Source organism: Apiospora aurea (genome assembly GCF_038362705.1).
Source record: "Apiospora aurea strain CBS 24483 chromosome Unknown utg000004l_segment0_segment0, whole genome shotgun sequence".
Taxonomy (NCBI): domain Eukaryota; kingdom Fungi; phylum Ascomycota; class Sordariomycetes; order Amphisphaeriales; family Apiosporaceae; genus Apiospora; species Apiospora aurea.
The window spans coordinates 928080-950948 of record NW_027117391.1 but is presented as its reverse complement, the minus strand read 5'-3'; the positions used below and the strand labels follow the sequence as shown (position 1 = coordinate 950948).

Here is a 22869-nt window from a genome sequence, read left to right as displayed (position 1 = left end):
CAGCGCTGTCGTCGAAATAAAGATAAGGTTTGCCGGTAGGTCGTGCACTACTCAGGGGCTGCATCTCCTTTTAGATCACACCATCTGGGATCGGCCGAATCTGTTTTTATTTTCTTTTTTTTCTTTCCCCCAAAACAGGCTTTGGAAATCAGTTCACTTGGTTTATAGGTATCATCGCCCCAGACGCCCTAAGTCCAGTGTGGCAGCGCTCAGCGCAGCATCAACAGCACAACTAACAGGCCAATGACACCCATAAGTATCAGCTCTCGCTCAGTCATACCCGAACGACCCCCCGCTGCTGATTTCATAGCGATTTCCACCATGATTTCCTGCCGCAACTTCGTTATTGTGTCTTGTAGATCTTCCCCTTCCAGCGGCTTCTTCGCCGTTTTTCCTGCTTGGTTTTGTCCTTGTGTGGCCCCACGGGGGACTATCTCCGTACCCCTGAAGTGGCCATCTTCAGGCAGAATATCTTTGTTAATCGTCTCTTCTTGCAGAGGCAAAAGCATCTCACCGTCACCCTTGGCAGCGGTGGTATCTTCAGAATCAGATACGGTTTCGTCGCTGAGAGTGACCGACGAGATCGAGCTCCGATGCCCCAGGCCTCGCCTTCCACCGCCGCTCCGTGCCTTGTCGTAGAGATAGTGCGCAATCTCGTCAAACCCAGCCCGTTTAGCCCGCTGGTACGGCGTCTGGTTCCGCGCATCCTTGACCAGAAACGGGACCCCTTCCTCAACCAGCCGACGCACGACGTCCAGGTCGTTGCGATCAACCGCGAAATTTAGCGTCGGCAGCAGGGCATCGCGCTCGTCGGCGCTGATCGCAGCGCCATGTTTGACGAACAAGAACGCAGACGCCGGCTTCCGCACGCTCCGCGCCGCGAAGTTTAGAGGGGACCGGTGCAGCAGATCCCGGATGTCGAGGTCGCAGCCGCGCGCGATCAGCAGCTCGGCGGCTTCGTACTCGTCGAAGGAGACGGTGCCGTGCAACGGGGTCGCGCCCCACTTGGTGGTCAGGTTGATGTCGGCGCCGCGGTCGAGGAGGAGGCGCAGGCTGTCGGGGCGGCTCCACTGCAGGGAGTGGTAGAGGAGCTCGAGGGTGGGGTCGTTGATGGCGGCGGTGGCGGAGGGGCCTAGTTGGTCGAGATAGGCGGTGAGTTGCGCTTCGTCGAGGCTGATGACGGCGGTTTCGAGGGGGATTTTGTAGTCGGCGGCTAGGGTGCTTGCGCGGTGTGGCGTCGCGACGAGGTCAGCGTCGGGCCCGAAGGACTCCTTGCTGTGTGGTGATGGCTGGCTGATGGGAACCTCTTTCAGTCTCGCAGCCGAGAGGATGTCGAACAGGCGGGTATTGCATTCGTCGCGTGCTTGTCTCAACGGAGTTTTGCCATGGCGGTTTTCGATATCGGTACGGGCGCCGTGCTCGAGGAGAACGCGGACGGTGGATTCGGAGTTGCGAGTAACCGCATCGTGCAATGGCGTCTCGCCGGCATCTCCCTGGATATTGGGGTCTAACTCATCAACGTAGCTTAGCAAAAAGCGTAAAATGGTACTGCGTGCGTTGATCGCGGCACCGTGAAGAATGCCGCGGCCGTGAAAGTCCTTGAACTTGTAGTCGGCGCCGTGGCTGACAAGAGCCCGGACGCACTCTAGGGCATTGTTGTCCACAGCGCGGAGGATTGCAGGCCCATCAAACCCATCTCTGGCGTTTGGGTTGGCTCCCCATTTCAACAAAAGCGAGACCATTTCGTCGTAGCCGCTGCTTGCGGCGAGGATCAAAGGCGTTGTCCTGTCCGGGTCCATGGACTCAATGGAGATACGGCCATCGGCGAGTATGAGTTCGGCAATTTCGATCTCGTCGTCGGCCACAGCGCGGTGTAAAGCGTTGAGGTTGAAGTCTCCAGGGCATTGCAGGTCCAAGTCTATGTCTTTCCTCGTTAGCAGTAGCTTCACGATTTCGGGCCTCCCGTTCATGATGGCCCAAGTCAGCGCTGTCCACTTGAAAGGAGGCTGGTCGAACTCATTGACCAAGACATCCTTTGGCGTCGCGACCAGCTGTTTGACGATATCTACTGCACTCCGCTCACAGGCTCGATGTAGCACAGTTCGACCGCGGCGGCAACATCGACCAGGATCGGCGCCGGAATGCAGGAGGATATGGACAATATCAGCATGCCCAGCTTGGGTGGCGTACATCAGTGGTGTCGTATCCATACAGTCGGTAACATCGGCGTTAGTATTTGAGGCCAACAGAGACGGCACTGCACTGGTAAGTCCAAAGTAGGCTGCAAGGTGGAGTCCCTGAACACCATACTCGGCGTCCCAGCCAGAAGAATTCTCCAGGTCATCCAGCCACATGAACTGGCCAGAGGTTGACACGTTCCCAGCTTCAGATAGGAAAGCCTCGGCGAGTTTGTGGGTGGTATCATCCGATGGGCCAACAAGCAGTTGGGCATGCGCATATCTCATATGTATACCCCAATGAGTGGCGGCGTAGGCAAGAAAGGGATACTTTTCTTGTCTTTCCCTGACCTCACGATCTCGATCGGGCCCATAGGATGCCCCAGAGGCGAACTCGGCGAATTGAAGGTAGGTAAGGCAGACATCGGCAAGTAACGTATGCCCACTCTTTGAACTCTTCAGGCCCGTTTCAGCAATGTAGTGGCCAATTGTCTCGTGAGCGAGCCTCACGCAACCCGAGGGGTCTATCTCGATAAGCCCCGCACACATCGATGCCAAGTATCGGACATCTGGGAGCGCGAGTTCATCGATATCCTCGTCTCCTGGTCGGGCCGTGACTGCATGCGCCAATGCCTTCGTTGACAGTAGCTTCCTTGCGGTGGCTACCACGGTCAGAAACCTCTCAAGCGTCGATGCAAGCCTCCTGTTTCCAATGCGGTTGAACAAACTGGCATATATGTCGTTGATGTTGGAGGGGAGCTGCTTCAAGGTGTTGAGTAGATCTCTTGCTGTTGCTTGCTCTTCAAGGGCATTCATATGGAATTTAGCCAGAAGGAACCTATTGGAGTAACATTAATCAGCAGCCATAGGGCAAGGGCGGGATGTGGCACAACAACAACTTACATCTTGTGGGACTCTTCTTGCACGCGCGTGACAATTGACTCGGAAGTAACGTGCCCCCTGGCTTTGGCGTGCTGGAGGAGTACCTGAAGGTTGTCACTCATCTCAATACGCCAAAGGATGTACCGTTCCAGATCTTCCGGCTGTGCAGCAATAGGCACGGTCCCAGGCCATGCCCATTTGAAACACTCCTTGGATCCGCCGCAACCGAAACACACGTCGTATTGGTCGTAACAGTTGACGCAGACGTCTCGGTAGCAATCCTCAACAGTGCACCGGTACGAGGAATAAGATTTCCAATCCTTGGGTCCATCCGTATTGGCAGGCTTCTCCTCTTCCTCGGGAGGTTGGACCAGTACGAGGCTCTCGTCGTCATCGTCACCCGACGTCGAGTCGTCAGTATTCCCGCGCAATTCGCAGTTATCGCAGTAGAATAAAGCCTGTTGGTTATCCTCGTCGTCGTCGTCAACTCGGTATCCGCCATCAATCTTAGCAGAAGTCTTGAACCATGTATCAATGGCCTCGACCGGGCGTGAAGTGACCAAGAGCTGCGGAATGGGCTGCAAGGACTCGATACCCCCTAGCAGCTCGGCCTTCTGCTTGTTATCCCGAAGCTCATCGAGCCCATCGACGATGATGAAAGTCTGGTCGAAGCTCTCCAACTCTTTGGAAAACGTGCTTATCAAAGCCTCTCGACTTGGCCGCTGCTTCTCGCGATTTCGCGTGTGTTCGTAGTACAGCTTCCTGACGGCGTCAGACATTTGGCCCCGGCTCTCTACCAATTGCCTCAGCAAGCTCGAAAGCATGTTGTCCGCCGAATGAGTGTTCGCGTCGTCGAAGGAGCAGTACGCTATCAGCACTGCCACCTTGTCGTGGGCAACGGTCTTCTGTAGCTCCTGAAAAGGGTGGTGGCAAGAACCGTCTTCCCGGCGCCTGGTATGCCGTGGCACCAGACCGCCTTGGTCCTACCGTCGCACCACCCCCGAATCTGGGGATTGTTGAGGAACCATTCTCCCGTACCTCGCAAAGGCTGCCTCTGCGACGCCCGTTGGAGCGCGAGGAAGTCCAAAGGCGAAATCCAATCCAGGGCGGTCTTGAGCTCGTCGTCTTCAAACGCGTGTCGCATGAATTGCACGTCCTCATTCGTCTTTATATCGAGCTTCAGGTTCGCGCGATTGAGAGTCAAGGTTATGGTGCCTTTGTAGGACCGTAACCGGCTCAGGATCCTCTGAACTTCAGATTTCTCGAACGGCCATTGCAGCTTCTTGAACACGCCTGCGGCCGACGGCTGCGGTATGGTGATCTTTGTCGCGATTTGCTCCAGAACTTGCTTCAGTTGCTCAATGGTACCGTTCGGTTTGAACAGCGGCTTGATGGCTTCTGACCATGGGGTCGTTTCGTCGATACTAGGCGACTCGAAGTCCGACTTGATGTTCCAGAAGATGTCGTAGACGGCTAGGACTTCTTGATGCAGTTCCGACCGTTCTTTGCCCCCATCGCGGACGTCGTTCATGTACTTGATCACCTTGAACGACAGGTCCACGATCGCGATCAGACTGGCGGTAGTATCCATCGTCCTTGCGGTGTGGGGGCCGGCATGTGGGTGGAACAAAGATTCAATCTTGGTCAATGGATAGATATATCACGTTCTACAACATATCACCGTCTGGGAGGAAGGAGGAGGTGTGCCCCCGTGATACGATGCGACGGCCAATCCAAAGAGGCCCAGAACCCCACCGGGCACCAGCTGAAGTGCATGCTTTACTAATTTTGAATCTCACGTCAGCATTTAGCCCCGGCGCAGTTCCTGGATTGGGTATAATCCCAGCAAGCAGATTGTGGCTAAGTCCTCACGGCCGTGCAATACCCAAGGAGTCGTATCTTGTAGAATTATATTACATCGACGTCTGTAACTGATCGGCCCGTGAAGTGCTGTTTCCAACCACTGGGAACTCTGGACTTTATGCAGCGCTCATGTCAAATGTTCAGGAAACCTCCTACGTTCATGTCCCGTGTCATTCCCTTTTCACTTTCCTCCCCGCACCATGTACGTCTTCAGGCATGTTCCGACTGCCGACATGTTGTGTAGAGAAGTACACAGCGCTGATGGCGAAGAAGTTGCTGAAGAACGACATTAACAAGGTCCAGCACTTGTTCAAGAAGCAGTACGAGGCAATCGATGCGATCCCGAGAGCTACCGAAAGCCACAGCGCAGCCTGGGTGAGTAGGTACTTCAGCGACCCCCTGGTAAGCCTGAACAGAGGTAGGATGGCAAAAAGGTTGCCGAGGAGGGCCAGCAGGTTGGTGGCAATGAGCCACATGAAGTCGGCATCTGTGCTGAGCCCAACGGCCTCTTCTTCGTCTCCCAGACTCCAGTGGCGCGCAAAGCCGATACAGGCTGGGATGATGGCCAAGGCGAAGAATAAAATGAATAGCGTGCTCGAACGGACCTTTTCCTGCATGGGGTCAGCACTGCTCAGCCGAGGAATGGTCCAGTACACTCACGAGGTCTGTTGAATCCTCTGCGCACACAGGCTGGAGCGGCTCGACTTTGGCCGTCTCGTACATTGGGATGGTCTGCTTCTGCGGTTCCTGGAGTAAGCAGGTGTACGGATCCTCGGGGAATCCAATGTCGGGAGTGATTGAGGCCACCAAGTTCTTGAGTACGAGCAGTCTTGACTGAATTCGATCCTCGATCTCCTTGGGAAGCTCGTAGGAGTGCTCTCGTTTAAGCTTCTCCAGCCGGCAATGGGCCCGAAATATCACACTGCTGACAACGTGGAAAGCGAAAGCCTTGGATATAGCGTTGGCTCCTCCAGACTCGCAGGATTGGATGAATCGGTGAGAGAGGAGTTCCCAGTAGGGCGTCTCAAAGCCGTCTTGCAGGTAGCACAATAACGCATCCGCCCCTCGATCTTCTGACCTGAACTGTTCGGTTGAAATGAGCTGCTTCGCCTTTTCCTTGACAGATCGTTCCAGGAACTGGCCCAACGCGCCTGAATAGCTGGCTCCGTCGTCAGAACGACCTCCTCGGTATGTATCATGTATTCTTTCCAGGTCGGGATTTACCCCGTCGCTACTGGGAACGGCCACTCGATAAAACTCTGCAAAGCCGGCGTCAAGAAGTTGGAAGTCTCTGCAAATACTACGGAGTAGATGCTCGACATGCTCGTCGCCGATAGGTACGTAAGGAGTATACTGGGTAGGTGAAATCTGCGACAAGAGCTATGGAACTGATGAGCTTATAGACCGCTTTAACGGAGTATGGGTTGCAACACCTTTCGTCTCTTAGATCTATATGCCCGATGAGACGGGTTTCCATCTCTAGGACTTATTTGAAATATACCATCAAACAAGGTACCAGGGTCGTATTGATTAGACGTATTAATGACAATACAGTGCCCAATATTATATTGATTGTTGACCTGTCATAAGTACTCAGCAAAATACATCCGTCCCTCCTTAATGCATAGCAACACAGCTCATCAGAAACAGAACACTCACCTCGGGGATAACGGCTTTTCTCTCCCTTCTTATTCTTTGATAACTATGGTTCTCACGTGGGAGTTCCTGCCAAAAAGGCTGTTAGTAGATACTGCACTATCACCTTCAGTTTCATCCATGTACAAGGCTCCGGACTCACCACTACTTCATATTGAGTATGTAGCCGGTCTTGTCGAAACAAGTCAATCTCGAAGTCGGTCAACGCAACCTCGGGACTCTCTTCAGCGTTCGAACTCGCCATCTTTGAGCGGAGGTATTCTCTGCCGCTCCTTCCAGATTCACGGCGAACCATGTGACTTTACATTCTGGTCAATTCAGCAGGGGGAGAGAGGAAGGTCTGTCAAATCCGTTTTTGATGAGGTTGGCTGGTAATAACTACTCGTGAATCTATGCCATGGCTACCTAGGCAGACAGGATCTTCACCGGCGAACAAGGAGTGTGCCTTGTACGCTTGTGTTGGCTTTGGGGCAGTGTATGATGTGGCATTGCCCAACACCAATCGCATATGATGGCTGAGCGTCAATTGGGTATAGTGTATTCTCATAGGTTGTTATAAAATGACACCCCGCTTTCTCTTGCTGAGCAAATGACGCCACCTGCAGTCAGCAACTCTCCCACCGCGGACGACCAGCAAATTCGGGGTGGGCAGCAACACGACGCAGCTGGCCGTTTGGACAAAGCCACTGCGTTGGGAGACAAGGGATATGGGAAACGAAAGAGCGGCGGCCTCCCCCATTGGGTGTGTTACTGCCTATGCCATGCTACAGAACAGCAACAAGAAAACGTACTTTCCGCTGGTGAGTACAATGCCCCCCAACTCGGTAGCACAGACTGAGCTCTCGAGGGTGTGCTTGGCGACATGTGGCTACCTCCCCGCCTTCTCTCCCCTCGAAACGACGACAATTGATTTGAACGGCCCCTTGATCGACGCCTAGCTGGCGAATGCTAGGCGGCGGCTTACAGCTTCTACAAACGTGCTTCACTGGTTCTGCCTGCTGGGCTTACTGCCAGGTGCAGAAACTAAAAGCTAATCTACGGATCAAGCGTGTAGCCTTCAGTACCCTCGTCCGACCTCTGAATATCCAACGACCCTAAGTCCAACCCTTCGGCACAGCTGATGTTCAGGGGCTGCAAACTCATGTTTCTATGGTAGACCTGGAGTAAATGGTCTTTGGTCGGAACGTTCAGCGTGGCTTTGACGCTCCCGCAGTGGCATGAGAAGGTATACGGCGGTCCTGCGTCGATGGATCCGGTAGTTTGTTGGCCGTCGTCCTCAGTATGGACAGCGGTGATAGCAGATACATAGGTATTCAGCCATCTTTGTATCGAAATAGGCTACACTTGATCATAAGGTAACGTACTCGATATCAAAGGGGCTCGCCCCCTGAATGGCTCGCACATTCACCAAGAACATGCCCGTCAAAGGACCAGCACGATGTTCGCCTACCACTCCCCGCACCGCAGTGACTACAGAACTGGGTAGGGGTATTTCCATTAGTATGTGCAACATCCTACTGTAGTACTGTAGGGAGCGTTGAGCTGTATACTCTTCTTCTCAAGAAGGACACCGGAGTCGTACTCAGTCAGTTGGCCATCATCCCTCGTGACGAGGAAGCTTCCCTCGGGCGGAGCCAACCAAAAGTAGGCAGGCTTTCTTGGTACAGAGACTGCAGGTACACGAACTGGCAGATCCGATCTCGGCGAGGGACAGTCTGTAGCGGTAGCGGCCACAGTGACAGTTACCGTCGTAGTGATTCATATGTATACTGTCCATGATGAATATGCAGCTTTGCGTGGCCGTAAGAGGCATCAGAGTGAGTGGGACGAGGTCGCCCAAGAGGCTGCTTGTATTCGGTCAAGGAACACGCGAGCGTGGTAAAATCAGGTACTATTAGGTAGGGAATTATTCTTGTGTAACCCAAGTTGTCAGGTCACCTTAGCGTAATATTTCCATCTCCGCGATCCATGATTTGTGGTATTTATCCAAATGATCTCTATTTCCAAGATTATGAGGGTTCCTATATGGGACTGGAGCGGCCAGTCCAAATGTACATGTACTTCCCCATGCCAGATATATACTACCGACCACTCTGTTTACGATCAGAAGAGCCCAATCGGATCTATTAGTGGTACTGTGTTTGGGAATATCCTCCATCAAGTTGTCCTCCCAGATGAGCCGTTGAATCTCCAAGATGATTGGTTGAATGTCCAAGGCAGATACTACTTTGGAGGTTCAACTAATCACCTTGGAGGGCCAACCGAGCATCCGGGAAGACAAATTGATGGAAGATGTCTCCAAACACAGTCGTAATCAGATCCCATGTTGCCTATCATTCCCCTGTTACTGCCACCAAAGTGGTCATGCATCGCAAGAGAGCAGAAAGTGTGATCCTATGAACTTGTCTCCTTTTCCCAGCTGTAAAAAGTAAATAGTCAGCACGATGAAGCACCAAGGCCCATTGCGTCATAAATGAACAAGGAGAAGATGAGAAACTCACAGGTCCAGGAAAAGCTTCCACAGTATGGTGAACAGAATGCCCTGCAGGCCGTTGGCCAATATGCGAGTCTTCAAGCCGCGGCCGAAGAGCCCCGAGATGCCGTCCTGGAGGACGACGAGCCGGGCGGCCTCCGAGTAGGAGACCTTGGTGTCGTTGACCTGGCGGTAGGTCTTGACGACGCGGAGCGAGTTGGAGACGGAGTCCGAGATGACGGACGCGCAGAAGCCAATGAAGGCCAGGCGCAGCAGCCACAGGATCAAGGGGTGGCGGGGCGGTTCGACCAGCAGCTCGGAAAGGAGATTGTACTTTAATCGCCGAACCCCAAATGTGTCAGCAGGAACAACGGTCGGCCAATAAACAAGACTATCGGTCGGGATGAGGTCAGAGTAAAGCATCTACTTACGGTCGCGAACCAGGGGTAGTTGCCGACGAAGGTGGCAGCGGCAGTTGCGAAGGCTCCCCACCAGAGACTGCCCACACCATGCGTCTTGACTCTTTGGCGGAGTAACGACGTACCGCGAGCACCCTGGGCCTGTAGGGTGGTCTTGAGCGTGTCGATGGGAGTCAGGATCATGCGGAATGCCGCAGCACTGCGAGAGAGAAGATAAGCGATCAACGGAATCGGCCGTGGAAACGAAAGGCAACTCGACAGCTAAAAGTGGAAGTGGGTTTACTTACCAGAGCGACACGAATATGGTCTTGATGGGGGATGGCAGTTTGTCCAAGTACCCGTTGGAGTGCATTAAAGCCAGGATGCCCGCGTTGGCGGCCGTATCGCCGAACCTAGCCACAGGGCCTTGGACGAGGGCGGCGCCCATGCCCTGATAGTACCGACGGATGCGACCCTCACGGTAGAGTGTCTTGGTGGCAGTGCGCAGTCCGGTACCATGGCGGTACTGGTAATTCATAATAGTGCGAATTGGCTGTCATGACTTGATGTAAGCGCATATCCATTTGGATCAATCGTGTTCGTCTCATCTCATCCGAAGCCCGAATTGACGGTCCTGGCTTGGGGGCGGGGCGTTGCACTAACCATCAGCAGTAGCACCTGCAAAACCATAGCGGCCGCACCGCTCAATCCGCCGCCCAGGGCGCGTTTCAGGGCATGGCCCAGGTCGAAGTCGACGTCTTTAGCGTCCACCCAGCCCTTGATGAAGACGGCCAGCACCAACGCGGCGAGCACCGTCCACAGGATCCTCCAGAACCACCAGGCCCTAGTGCGCTTCTGGGGAGGTTCCTGCAGCTGCGGCTGCGGCTCGAGGAGCGCGGCGGCTTCGTGCTGCTCGTCGCCATTTGGCTCTGTTGTTGCTGTTTCAGTTTCTTCTGCTGCGCGCGATGCTGGTTGTGTTTGCTGCTGCTGCTGCTGCTGCCGCTGCTGTTGGTGCTGCGCGAGAAGCGGGGTGCGCTCGGCACTTGCGCCCGGTTCCTGGTTCTCCAGGTCCCCCATTGTGTAACGGGATTGAGGGCAATTGAGGAAGCGAGTGGACTTGACTGATGTAGCATCTATTCCATTTCTAGTCTATGGTATAGTAGTCGCACACATACACTTAGCATAGAAGGTGAGAGGTTGAGTTCGTGGTGTCGGGTTTCAAAGCGACCGCAAACGCTGGCAATGCTTCGGGGCTTTTCCCAACCGACATTAGTCATCAATCAGCAATCAGCAATGACGTGCTCTAACTGCATGGATCACGTCGTCAACAGAGATAAGGAGTTTGGCCAATCCATCCCCTGCTGTCGTTTAGATGGAAGGAGCCGGCCAGCCCGATCTGGATTATTCTTCTTTTGAATCTAGCATGAGACATTTCGCTGATGCAGCTAGGTTAGTGGGAGGTCATTTTGGACCCCCAAAACCGATTGACTGCGATGAACGATCAGTCCCGCAGCGTCGCGGCTCTGGCTAACACAAGCACCACTGTCACTGCTGACCCGACATTGTGATTCAACAGCCACTGAATTCCTTTAACTATGTACCGTAAATAATCCAAAACTCTTAAAAGAGCGTGGCTAGTATCCGTCATATCCCAATCCGGGGAGGTTCGGGACACTAGCCTGTATCTTCCTCAATCCAGGCTCCCGGCATCCAGAGCGGCGAAGGATCAACCAGCTCCCAGAAGTCTCCAGCAAAGGACTCCGTGTTGTCCGCTGACCAGAATATGAAGTCCTCTGGGTTGGGGCCATAGGTGATGCCAACGTAACAAAACGTCATGCCATTCAACCCCCTGAAGGATATATTCATCCATTGTTCCAGGTGACGCGGCTCCCATATCGATATCTCATCCTCTACCGCCGACATCAAATCCACGCCGCAGATTTTCAGCATCTGGAGGTACAGCCTGGCTGCCTCATTTATGGCCGTATTTAGCCTGCTGAAATCCTTGCGCGATCTATCTGTTCCTAACCTGACGCCATGAACCAAGGCACTCAGCCAAGAAGATCCCTGTTTCCTTCGCATGGCTCCGTAGAATGGACTTGGTCCGTCTAACGAGACCTTCTTGTCTGGACCGCCCGCTGCGAGTTCAACCCACAGCTCAATCCATATTTGCTGATCAGAAACGCTCCCTCTCATTGTCGCACTACCAATCTGGAGCTCAACTTCCCAAAGCAACCCAAGACGCCGCATGGGGTCCGATACAGCATCGTACCAGCAATCGCAGGCGTCGAAGAGTATGTGCCGTATCTTTTCTCTCTGCAAGGAAGTGTTTACCGCCGCACGTGCATGTTGAAAGGCCATGCTAATAGCCAGATATGCTCTTGTGTCCGCAAAACACGTGCTAAAAAACTCAGAGTCGGGCCAGAGCGATCGTCGCAGGGAGTCGAATTCCTCAATTGTGCCGTCCAGATCTTGCAAATACGAAGCAATCAAAAACCAACTGTCGAAGTCTTCGCCGTTCAATTTTTGCGTCAGCTTTCGACGGTAGTAGACGTCGACGTCGTTAACGTTCCAAACTTTAACGACAACGCTCCTGATTTCTGGCGAAACGCCCCTTTCTTCCAGGTAATTTCCAATCTTTAAGGCGTCGTAACTTATTGCAAGCTGACACATTTAGCCTTGGCCGGGCGGACCAGAGATGACCACCACTTACTGAGAACAGGTTTTGGTTACTTCTCCCACAGTCCAAATCGGTGAAATAATCATTTGTAGTAAGTTCTCGATTTCGGAATAGCCTTTCGATCCCCTGCACGTCATCGTTGCTCATAATGTCATCAAGCTTGGAGCCGATGACAGAGTCCATCCTTCGCTCACTGCATGGTATAAGTACGTGGTTCCAGCTTAGTGAATCCTCGTATAGGATGGAGTCCAACGCTCTCTCCGAGAGCCACCGTGGGAGCCGGACTCGGATTCGGCACCAAGTCTCCACAAAACCAGTGTCCTTTTCATGGCTTGTGGTGTTCCAGTCAGGGGTCTGGATCTCAATGGATCCCGTCAGCCAGGCAAGGCCAATAGTCTTGGTTGGCCGGAAGTAACTAGGCCGCCGGAGCAAAGACCTATTCACAGGCAAAGTTTTAGCGTATTCGTTTCGAACCACGCAGCTCCCCGTGTCAGACTGGTCATCGGGCTGAGTTGGAAGGTATCCTCCCCTGCTGGATGCGGCCAGACTGCCAACCACCTCGGCCGCTATAATGCCCGGCTGGGAATATTGCAGTTGGCTATTGCTGAGTTAGCAAGCTAAATACAATTACTGATTTTGGTGGATCTGACATGAGCTCGTTCTGTCGACTGAGACTGGTCAGCTGTAATGCCAGCATGAGCATCTCCATGGTCGCCTGCACCCTCTTCTCATGCCGTGCCAGAGTGCTCTTCTGCAGTACGACCTGGAGGGAGCGAATCCGCCGATGGATCCCCTTGGAGGACTGGAGCTGGCATGACAAGTCCGTTGCCAATCCATCCAGCTCCAGCGCTGCTTGTCGGCACTGCTGGGCAGCGGCAAGGAGTGCGCCATTACTGATTGAGGGACCGTGGTCAATCTCAGCAAGCAGGGGCGCTAGTATCTGGATCTGGCCGAGATGGCGTTCTAGGTCCTCTGGGACATCTCTGACATCTTCAAGTAGAGTCTTGATCCGAAAGCCTGTTTTGATGATGCCCCCCGCGAACTGAGCAATGCTGATACCGGAAGCAACCGCGCCCAACAGTTCGGCCATGGCTTTGGTGAATACTACAACGGGCAATTGTTCTGGAGGTATGCGAAACAGGGAGGGAGACCTTAGGATTGCGTCTTCAAGCTTGTGGGATGAGATGGAGAAGCAATAGGAAAACGGGTTACTCCTCACCCGCGGTCGGCTGGAGGCCCATTTGAAATGGTGGGGTGGCAAGGAGATCAGCCGCGATGAACTTGGGCTTACAGCAGCATGCGTGCATTTCTGCATGCAACGTGGCCGACAATCTGCCAGTAGCAGCCCTCCAACTCATGTCAGCCTCCCACCGGTTGCTAAGGCATCCCACAAGGCTACTCACAAGGCATAGAAGGTAGCAAGTACCATCCCGTCATAGGTATACTCGCACCTGAGCTATGAATTGCGCTGAAGAATACATCTGAACCGAGGCACGATATTTCATTTTCAAAGTGGTCACTTCGACTGTGCTAGGCTTGTCAGTGGTGAGCACAACCAATCAAGTATTTCCAGTGCAGCTTGCCGTAATATCTCTGGCATGACGGTGGCCACTTTAGCTAAGCTTGCAGAGTTGGTCACCGTTTCCGTTGCCGGACACCTACAAGAGTTACGGCTACTATTATGTGACAAATAATGAAAGAATACTAGGCCTTCGTTAAGCCGTTAATTTTGCTGACCTGCCCCTGCGCGAACCGCGGGAGCTGAAAGTTGAAGAGGAAAACGGAAAGGCTTTGTCCCAGATAATTTGCCACGAAATAGAATTAACAATAGGGACAAACATGACCGGAGACCATACATTGTCTAACCGGCGCAAAGATCCAAACAAAATACTCCATCGATATAGTAGAGACTGGGTAAGTATAAATATCAGTCGTAGTCTGGTAGAGAGTACCGAGTAATTTCATCCAGAATTGTTCCACGCATACACCAAATAGAAATCGTTTTTTTTTCTTTTCCTAACTTACAAACCACAAAATTTTTCCAAGATGGCAGACATCCCCGACGTCCCATGGGTCCCCCCGAACGGCTGCCGCCTGGTCGCCCGAGGAACCCCTTACAACCCGAAGTCCCCGTCCTGCACCCGCGAGGTCGAACGCGTCGTCTACGGCAAGACGTTCCAAACCACCGGAGGGCCCCGCGAGGTCGAGTGGTGGTCCTGCCGCGAGCACATCGAGGAGTTCAAGCAGGCCCCCCAGACCTCGGCCGTCACCCCGTTCGGCCTGGACATCACCGAACCGGTCGACGTGAGCGACCTCGACGACCACCGGAAGGAGCCCGCCGAGGTCGTCGCGCGGCGGGCGGTGAACGACCGTCGCCTCATGGCGACACCGAAGCTCCGGGCCATCAATATGGAGATTTGCGCGGACAGAGAGAGGTGGATGAATGGCGAGCCGACCAAGTCGCCTGTACTCGTCTACCATCTACGCCTGAAGCTCGCCTTTGCGGAGTACCTCGAGGAAGAGAGTTGAGCGCTAATGGCGAGCAACGGGGGTAGTCGAGTTGCATGGACCTCGAGGTAAGTTGGTGTGAGCGAGAACCAGCAGAGTATTCGTGCGTAGGTAACTGGAAGAATTGAATTAACAGGGCCAATTTTTCTCACTAACATAATGGATTTGTCTCGACGTCAATGCATGTCTTCGGTAGTACTTGTGATACCTTTCTCTCAGTAGCAACTACTGCCGTTAATAACGCCCACGGCCGGTGAACTAGTATTAACTGACACATAATTTTACCTACCGCCGACTGTGAGTTGTTGTCTGATTCCCCATCTGCGATTTATACATACCTATGTGTTATAAAAAGTTGGTCTGTGAGAGGAGAGGGGGCTAGACGGGGTTAATTCTCACAGCAACAACATAGGCCGGGGTAGATCGTGCCCAGACTCCACCAACCTGTCTCAGGCCACATTTTGAAACATGTTTGGGAACATGAGAGGAAACGGTTGAGATTTGTAAAGACCTAGACCGCACCATCTGTAGTTTTTGCATTGAAACGGCTCTTAAATCATCAATTGAAAGTTTATAGCATCTCGAAACGACATACCACACGAAAACCCCTAAACACCACCGCCACACCGCCATCACCAAGACACGCATTTCCAATCTCAAACACACTTATACCTTCATATACTGCAGCAAAGATGACAGACCGCGAAGAGCTGCTCTCTGCGTCCTCGAGTGATGACCATGAAAAATACGAATGGGACAGAGCGGCACAAGGGGGCCAAATGGTCCGAAAGACGGACGTGCATGACCACGCTTCAGTCCTTCTCCTGGCTAGTCAACATGGTTCTTTTGACCATCAATACCATCGGTCTACTATATATTACTCACTACACTGGCGCGGGTCGGCTTCCAGGCGGCGCGTCGCCGGTACAGGTGGGAGGTGATTATACCAATGCTGGTCCGACTTGTACGTTCATCTACCCCTCGTCTCAAGACAGCCGCCCATGCAGACCAAAATGGGAACTCAAGTGCATGTACATAATACTGATAGTATAATAGTTTCGACCACCATCCAGAAATGGAAGGCCGACCCAGACTTCACGCCTCTTACGGCGACCGAATTTCTCAAGCCTAAGACTCAAGCAAAGTGGGAGTCACTCATCCCAGGTAAGAAATCATGCCTGTTCTACATCAGCCAGTTGTTGCCAATTACGACTAACTGGTGCATCCTCGTATGTAGCTGGATCGGACTTTGGCGCAGATGGCAAAGTCTCCAACACCACCTCGGTAACCCATCAGATACACTGCGTGGTATGTTATCCGTTATCTCACCGAGCCTCGTCCAGACAAGTCAACTGACCAAGGGAACCCTCGTACATCATGGGCAAGATCTTCTCCAGCGTCCTGTCCAACTCGACCGAGATCGGCATCCCCTCGGACTACAAGGCCCACTTCCTGCACTGCGTCGACTACATGCGCCAGGCCGCCATGTGTGCCGGAGACGTCGCCATCGAGCCCCGGGACGAGGACGGCAAGCCGGGGGGCTGTGACGCTGGAGAACGCCTTCAACGGGTACCACGGTAAGGCCACCCAACGCTTTGATGATCTCATACACAGGAAGCATTATGCTAACGGGACGTGATTTTGTCCACCCTCTAGTATGCAAGAACTATGACCAAGTCAAGAACTACCTCGAAGGTTAGCGCTTCAGACTCACGGCTGATGCCCACCTGCAGAATGGCTGTATAAGCTAACCAGCTATCAATATGCTACAGAACAAGTAAAGGAGGGAGTACGACACATTCTGCCTATCGACGACTAGGGGGTCCATTCCCAGGGTCGAAAGTCAGTCGGCCTCAGAGAGGATGACTGGAATAACTGGAATAACTGGAATAACTGGAATAGCTAGCAGAACTATTCCATTGTCTCGACATAGGATAACGGCATCGTGTATACCAGCGGCGCTTCGAATTAGTCAATCATAGATATATATACCCGTCTATAGTGTACATGCTCCATCAAAGAGCAACTCTCGTCATATTATACAGCAAACCAAAGGAATCAATTTCATAACTACCAAAACTAATTTCATCTCCTAATAAACTAGCCAAAACGCAACTAAGCCAAGGAAAGCAAGCGAGAGCGCTATATATATTCGAAACTTCGATGGTATCATGGGTATCACATGCATCACAAAACACATAATCATCGTTGTCTGTCGTAAGCGTCGGGAAATTGCTTGTGGGAGCCGCTGCGACGATTAGGGTCGCGAGACGGCGGGTTGAGCATCTGCGCGTAGTAGTCGGATCTCGGAGGAGACCGGCTAGGTCTTGTTGCTGGTGGGGGCGATGGTGGATGTGACGACGGGGCATATGACCGCTTTGGGGGGTTGGGGCTCCTATCTCGGCCACTTCCAGCAACCGAGCCAGCGCGAGAGCCTGATTGGTAGCTCTTCGAGCTCGAAGGTACCGAAGGCGACTGGTAGCCAGCGGGCGCGGCAGGACGATTGCCAGAAGACGCTGGTCTGTCATGGCGGTCCGACTGCGTTCGGCTGCTGCCGGCTCTCGGCGCTGCCAGGGAACCAGCCTGTGCAGTTTGCGGACGTTTAGAGGGGGGAGAAGAGCCACTCGTCGACGAAGGCGCCAGTCTCTGCTTGGCCTGAGCCGACGCGATCTTCCGGTCTTCCTCAAGAATGATGTCGAATGCCTCCTGGATCTCTCGCAGACGAGGGCCCTTGCCCCAGTCGAGGATGTTCTTCACATAACGTCGAAAGTCGAGGAAATCCTCCGGTCGTTTGAGGTAAAACGCGGCGGCCTCGCGTGTATAGTACTCGAGCTCTTCGGTCTTCCAGGAGACGTACAGCTCGGCCGAGTTCTGGCTCATGGCAATGCTAAAGGCCATATTGCCGACCGGACGGGCACCCGGGTACTGCTGGAGCAGATAGTTCAGCCTGCTGACTGTCTCGGCACAGGTGGCAGAACCGCCTAGGCACTGGTTCGTGGCCACCCACAGACTGCCGTTGACGGGCCCGTCACCCTTGAACTCAATAACGAAAAAGGGGAAGGCGAGGGCCGCGTGGCTGTCAGTTTTGCCCATTTCGGGTTCCATCTTGCTTCCAGCGATCCGCTGCGCACTGGTAAAAGGGGTCCTCCGGCGATCGGTCGCATACCCGTAGACCAAGTCCGGGATTGGCTTCGAGACTTTATAGGGGGTCGCGTTGGAGCTATTGGGAATACAGTGCTGGAAAGTGGGTTTGGGTCGCATATCCAATCCATGTCGGGCAATAGCATCGGTGTCTGGGAACACCTTCTGCTTCAACCAGTCTTCGACCTCGCCTTCACTGGCGCCACGGTGCTGCATCCGTTTCAGGGTCTGCATTTCGCGCCGTGCCTCCTCCGGCGTGGGCTCAGGCGAGGTACGGGGTTTCCGCATGCTATCGCACACAGACGAGACATGCTTTGGTATTGGCTCGTCTTCCTCGAGAAAGAAGATGTTGTTGTGTTCCAAGTTGTCGCGGTAGTCGGCCCGTTCGACTAACCGGCCAGTCGATGTCGATGTGCTCTGGATAGTCCCTGTGGCAGTTGCTGGGCGAGATACACCCGAAGAAGAAGCAATACTGGGGGTGGCTAGGCCTCCCCCTCCAACTACACTGCCATCGCTCTTGCTCTTCCCCTTCCCCCTTATCTTTCTTGAGCGCGCCAAACATGTCTGGATCGGCTTCTGGGGGGCTCTCGAGGGGCAGATGGCTCAGCCAGTCCGTCACACGGCTAGAGAGGCTGTCGGGGCCTGTGTGATAAGGGCGTTTCGAAGGGGTCTCGTCGACTTGTTCTGTGTCCAAGAGGTATGTATCCAGAGAGCGTTTCTTCTTTGCTTCCATTGTCCCATCTATCCCCTCAACGAGCGACTGGTCGCCCATTTTGTAGTACCGTTCGCGAAAGTGATGTTGGTTATTCGTTGTTGGCTGTTGGATTCGATCGTATGCGACCTGGTCTCGGTAGGCGGCGGCGGCGATAGATGAAACGGGTCAATCGAACGTGGCCGCCGGGGGTGCCGTCGTCATGGCGGCGATGCGATTGGCGAATACCTTGGGTGTTGGCTGGTTCGTATGCGCCGTCAGCTGCAGGCCAGAAGGCGTAGAGGCTGTCGCGGCCATTCAGTCATTATGTTGTTGGATGGTTCAACAGTTGCGACCGAGAAATGCGAGCGGGCCTGAAGCCAGAGGTCACTGTGGGGTAGGACCGTTGATCCCACTTGCCGCGCGCTAACCCGCCAGCCCGCCCAATTGGTTGCGGGTCGTCGGCGCCAATCCACTCAGAATTACACCATTATTATGCTACCTGTTTTTGTTATACCGAAATCTGAGAGTAGGTAATCAGCATTGGTTATTCTATTCTCATTCTTGAGTTGATCGGTGGAATAAACTATAATCACCCTGTTTATTCGGCTGTGTTGGAGGGTTGACTACCTAGGTACCTAGTTTAATCGTACGACTGCGAGCCTGGTGATGTCTAAGGCGCTGATTGCTGGGCTATGACGGCTGCCACAGAATCCCTACTCTCTAGGATCCCGGAAATGAGCTCAGCGGCAACACTATACCAGAAAGACGTAGACACCCATGGCACTCCTATAGAAAAGCACACAGAGCTCTGTGAATGAATGCGTGGCGCAAAGAGCTGGAGACCAAAGTATCAATATTTGGAGCTCTTGGTGGTGGAAGGCGATGCAGCTTTGGCCGTCGTGGGGTACTTGTGTTCTTTAGGTCCCTTGGCCGCACACTGTTGCTCCTTGTCGCTCCCTCCTTGCAGGCTGGCCCTAACGTTAGGCTAATTGAGCTGCTAGAGTGGGCAAATAAACTACAGAAGGCAATCACTCGGATTGATATGCTCGTATGGCCTGCCACGGGGCATCATGTCTCATAACTCATACCCATCCGTCTACAATTAATCATATCCATCATTTGGAGCTCGCCTCATGTGTAGTCCGATTCCGAGGCACAACATGCCAATGAAAGACAATTATAAAGATAGGCTGCCTTGAGGATGCAATTGGTTGAGTCGGAATGCGCTGGAGCTGATTGGTTATTGCAGTAGGTGCTATGCTCGGAAACCCTGCGCGGTGATTGGCCAACCCCTTTTCTCGCGCTACTCCTCAGCTCGAATCCCGGTGCGTTCGTCATACAATATGTTCTTCACCAACGGAGATAGCATTAGATCAATGTCCCGAACACCGCATGAGTCGGGAATGAAGAAATGTATGCAATACACTACACAGTTCGTTTGTTAGGGACGGGCTGTAAGCTCGAATTCAGATTCCGTGCCCGAAGTGATGATGCGTGACACCCCCGGGCAAAAGGACTGGGAGCGAAATGACAGGAGCATGTTTATGATATACGTAATGAGACGTATGAATGAGAGATACGGATATAAGCTATACTTTGAGCTCGTCACTCTCGGCCTATAAGTACAACACCTTCTCCCCCTTTTCCACAGGGAACTAAACCTTGCACCGTATCCAAATAACGACTCCTCGTCATCTTCCCCTTCTGACCAATACCAATACTCCCTAGTCTCACCACACTGTGAACCACCGGAAAGCATGGCATCTGCGCCCATCATCCGCACCCTGGGCAAGAACGGCCTCAAGATTCCTGCCCTCGGCTACGGACTGATGCTCATCGGTGCCCCCAGCCTATGGCGCCGTGCCCCAGGATAAAGACCGGTTCGCCATCCTCGACAAAGCGCTGGAGCTCGGAGCCACGTTCTGGGACACATCGGAGTGAGTAATGCGTTCCCTCTACCAACGTCAACCCCCAACATAATCTTCTATAGTGGGTATCCAACTCGAGTGTGCTTGGCTGACCAAACTCTTGTCGCCCACTCCCAGTCTCTATGGCGACAATGAGCAGCTCCTGAAGCAGTGGTTCCAGCAGACGGGCAAGCGCGACCAGATCTTTTTGGCCACCAAGTTCGGCTACGTCAATGGCAAGGAGGGCAAGAGCATTCAGTTTCAGTACGACACATCGTACGAGTATACCAAAAAGGCCTGCCAGGCGAGCCTCGACGCCATGGGCACTGACTACATCGACCTCTGTGAGTTGACGGGATCTACGGTTTCCGACAATATCAATGTCAACCGATCAAGTCGAAGGAGCCAAACTAACAGTGGAACATTAGACTACGTCCATCAGGTCGACAACGTCACGCCCATCGAGGAGACGATGCGTGCCTTGGCCGAGCTTCAAGCGTTAGTGCACCATACTTGACCCTTGTTTTCCGTCTCTTTTTCTTCCATTTCTCCCCCTAGTTTCTTGCACAGGACCACATACTTTTCGACATAGGATGAAAAGGGGTAACCCTCTACTAACAGCTTCCGCAACTACAGTGAGGGCAAAATCAAGCACATCGGCCTCAGCATGATCTCCTCCGCCACTCTCCGCCGCGCCGTCAAGATCGCCCCCCGTCGCCGCCGTCCAGCCCGAGTACTCCCTCTTCGGGCGCGAGATCGAGGGCCCCGAAGGTACAAACCTGCTCGCGACATGCCGCGAGCTGGGCGTCGCCGTCGTCTGCGCAACCCCCTGGGTCGCGGCCTGCTGGCATCCGACTTCGGATCCAAGGCAGAAGGCGCCACCGACCCATCCGACCTGAGAGCCAAAGTGATGCCGCGATTCTTGGCGGAGAACCGGGCGCATAACGCGTCCGTCGTGGCCAGGATCCGCGAGTTCGCGGCCGAGAGGAAGGGATGCTCGGTGTCGTAGCTTGCGCTGGCTTGGCTGCTGAAGCAAGGGGACGACATCTTCGTGATCCCGGGCACCCGGAGTGTGAAGTACCTCGAGGAGAACTGGGCTGCGAACTGGGTCAAGCTCAGTGATGAGGAGGAGAAGGAGCTCAGACATATGGCTGAGACATCGGAGCTGGCGGGCGAGGCGCTGCCGGAGCAGTTCATGGATCACAAGTTCAAGGATACCAAGGAGCTATAGTCTTAGGCCGAGACTAGGTACAGAAACATAGTGGACTGTTGCGTAAGTCAAACTGAGAAGGCTCGATGATACTGCTGCCTCAATTACTACACATGAACGGCAACAGGAATGAGTTCTTTTTACAAATTCGCTCGCATGGCTATCAGTGCAACTACAAGAGTACGATCAAGACTTGGCCCCTGTCTGCTTCGAGAAGTCGCAGTGATCCTCAAAATTTGGCCATATAGAGAAAAGCTATTTCAGTCATTACTCTATTTCTCTTACATGGGAACCCATCACCTCTTTACCGAAAGAATGTCTGCTACTATCCCCAGCTTGGACCTCCCCGTCCTCTTTCTGCTTCATTAGAACCCCATGTTCTGAGCCATACACTGAGCTTACCACATCTTACAAGCCTACAGTTCATCCCGCCCCCCTGAGCACCCCCACAACACCCCCATCCTTCTTGCAAGCCCCCGCGCAGCCTACGCTGTAGGCGGAACTCCAGCCCGCGACGTTGATGCTCGGTTCGCCCGAGTGCTTGCCGAAGTAGCACAGCCCCGTGCTCAGCTGGTGGTCGACCGACTGGCACGCGGGGACGATGCCGCAGGCGGACATGCAGGCCATAAGGGACGGCATGGGCTCCTTGACGAAGTGTTGGACGCCGTGGCGCTTGCAGCAGCTCATGCGGAAACGCTGATCATGGGAGTAAGCACAATTACGAGGGCAAATTTTGGGAAGGAACACTTACCTCGCAGGAGGGAGATTCGAAGGTCTGGCCATGGGCGCGAGGGCACTCGGTGCTGCACAGGACGACCTCGTCGGCGGCGGCCTCAATGGTGGGGGACTTTCTAGGCAATTCATACTGCTACCTACGTGGTAAACCATCATAACGCTGATTCGGCAGGGCGTGGCAGTTGCTATTCCGTATTGGCACGGGGGAGAAACGCTGAGGCAGCCATAGGGTCAAAGGGCTTCTCCTGGGAAATCAGGTCCGTCATTACCGCTAGCAATGCAGATAGATTCATCCATCATGAGAAGTAAATATATTTGCATGAGTTTCCAATGTGACCCTGGGAGCAACAAGGTGGTAGTGCTCAGTCGTAATCAAGTATTACATAATTGTACTACTGACTTGTGAAATACTGACTGTACCTAGTAATAGCAGTATGACATACACCATGGCTGATTCGACAGCCTGTTTTGGCAAGCCGTAAGACCTCGGCATTTTCGATTTGTCCGGTCAGCTTTAGATTGTAACCCTGAGAGGCCCGAAAAGT

At 53.5% G+C, this 22869-nt stretch overlaps 10 protein-coding genes across 10 annotated transcripts; 3 read left to right on the top strand and 7 right to left on the bottom strand.

Moving 5' to 3' along the window:
• Positions 1–209: 209 nt before the first annotated feature.
• PG986_005109 (uncharacterized protein) lies at positions 210–3883 on the bottom strand (the record flags this gene model as incomplete). The annotated part of the gene is made up of 2 exons (XM_066841331.1): positions 210–3015; positions 3081–3883. The coding sequence occupies 2 exons, from the start codon at positions 3881–3883 to the stop codon at positions 210–212; spliced, it is 3609 nt and encodes a 1202-aa protein (XP_066701193.1).
• A 47-nt stretch (positions 3884–3930) lies between these two features.
• Positions 3931–4650, bottom strand: PG986_005108 (uncharacterized protein; the record flags this gene model as incomplete). Its single annotated transcript, XM_066841330.1, has 1 exon — positions 3931–4650. The coding sequence occupies one exon, from the start codon at positions 4648–4650 to the stop codon at positions 3931–3933; it is 720 nt and encodes a 239-aa protein (XP_066701192.1).
• A 442-nt stretch (positions 4651–5092) lies between these two features.
• On the bottom strand, positions 5093–6822 carry PG986_005107 (uncharacterized protein; the record flags this gene model as incomplete). Its single annotated transcript, XM_066841329.1, has 3 exons — positions 5093–5533; positions 5583–6290; positions 6721–6822. The coding sequence occupies 3 exons, from the start codon at positions 6820–6822 to the stop codon at positions 5093–5095; spliced, it is 1251 nt and encodes a 416-aa protein (XP_066701191.1).
• Positions 6823–8972: 2150 nt separating this feature from the next.
• PG986_005106 (uncharacterized protein) lies at positions 8973–10526 on the bottom strand (the record flags this gene model as incomplete). Its single annotated transcript, XM_066841328.1, has 5 exons — positions 8973–8997; positions 9080–9442; positions 9493–9669; positions 9758–9975; positions 10113–10526. The coding sequence occupies 5 exons, from the start codon at positions 10524–10526 to the stop codon at positions 8973–8975; spliced, it is 1197 nt and encodes a 398-aa protein (XP_066701190.1).
• A 597-nt stretch (positions 10527–11123) lies between these two features.
• On the bottom strand, positions 11124–13219 carry PG986_005105 (uncharacterized protein; the record flags this gene model as incomplete). The annotated part of the gene is made up of 3 exons (XM_066841327.1): positions 11124–12086; positions 12163–12708; positions 12761–13219. 3 exons carry the CDS (start codon positions 13217–13219, stop codon positions 11124–11126), a joined length of 1968 nt encoding a protein of 655 aa, XP_066701189.1.
• Positions 13220–14175: 956 nt separating this feature from the next.
• Positions 14176–14658, top strand: PG986_005104 (uncharacterized protein; the record flags this gene model as incomplete). Its single annotated transcript, XM_066841326.1, has 1 exon — positions 14176–14658. The coding sequence occupies one exon, from the start codon at positions 14176–14178 to the stop codon at positions 14656–14658; it is 483 nt and encodes a 160-aa protein (XP_066701188.1).
• Positions 14659–15474: 816 nt separating this feature from the next.
• On the top strand, positions 15475–16456 carry PG986_005103 (uncharacterized protein; the record flags this gene model as incomplete). Its single annotated transcript, XM_066841325.1, has 6 exons — positions 15475–15601; positions 15694–15801; positions 15875–15945; positions 16024–16214; positions 16256–16332; positions 16410–16456. 6 exons carry the CDS (start codon positions 15475–15477, stop codon positions 16454–16456), a joined length of 621 nt encoding a protein of 206 aa, XP_066701187.1.
• A 383-nt stretch (positions 16457–16839) lies between these two features.
• Positions 16840–18066, bottom strand: PG986_005102 (uncharacterized protein; the record flags this gene model as incomplete). The annotated part of the gene is made up of 1 exon (XM_066841324.1): positions 16840–18066. One exon carries the CDS (start codon positions 18064–18066, stop codon positions 16840–16842), a length of 1227 nt encoding a protein of 408 aa, XP_066701186.1.
• Positions 18067–20229: 2163 nt separating this feature from the next.
• PG986_005101 (uncharacterized protein) lies at positions 20230–21610 on the top strand (the record flags this gene model as incomplete). Its single annotated transcript, XM_066841323.1, has 5 exons — positions 20230–20332; positions 20463–20723; positions 20808–20877; positions 21001–21384; positions 21451–21610. The coding sequence occupies 5 exons, from the start codon at positions 20230–20232 to the stop codon at positions 21608–21610; spliced, it is 978 nt and encodes a 325-aa protein (XP_066701185.1).
• A 402-nt stretch (positions 21611–22012) lies between these two features.
• Positions 22013–22477, bottom strand: PG986_005100 (uncharacterized protein; the record flags this gene model as incomplete). The annotated part of the gene is made up of 3 exons (XM_066841322.1): positions 22013–22285; positions 22341–22436; positions 22466–22477. 3 exons carry the CDS (start codon positions 22475–22477, stop codon positions 22013–22015), a joined length of 381 nt encoding a protein of 126 aa, XP_066701184.1.
• Positions 22478–22869: the final 392 nt, after the last annotated feature.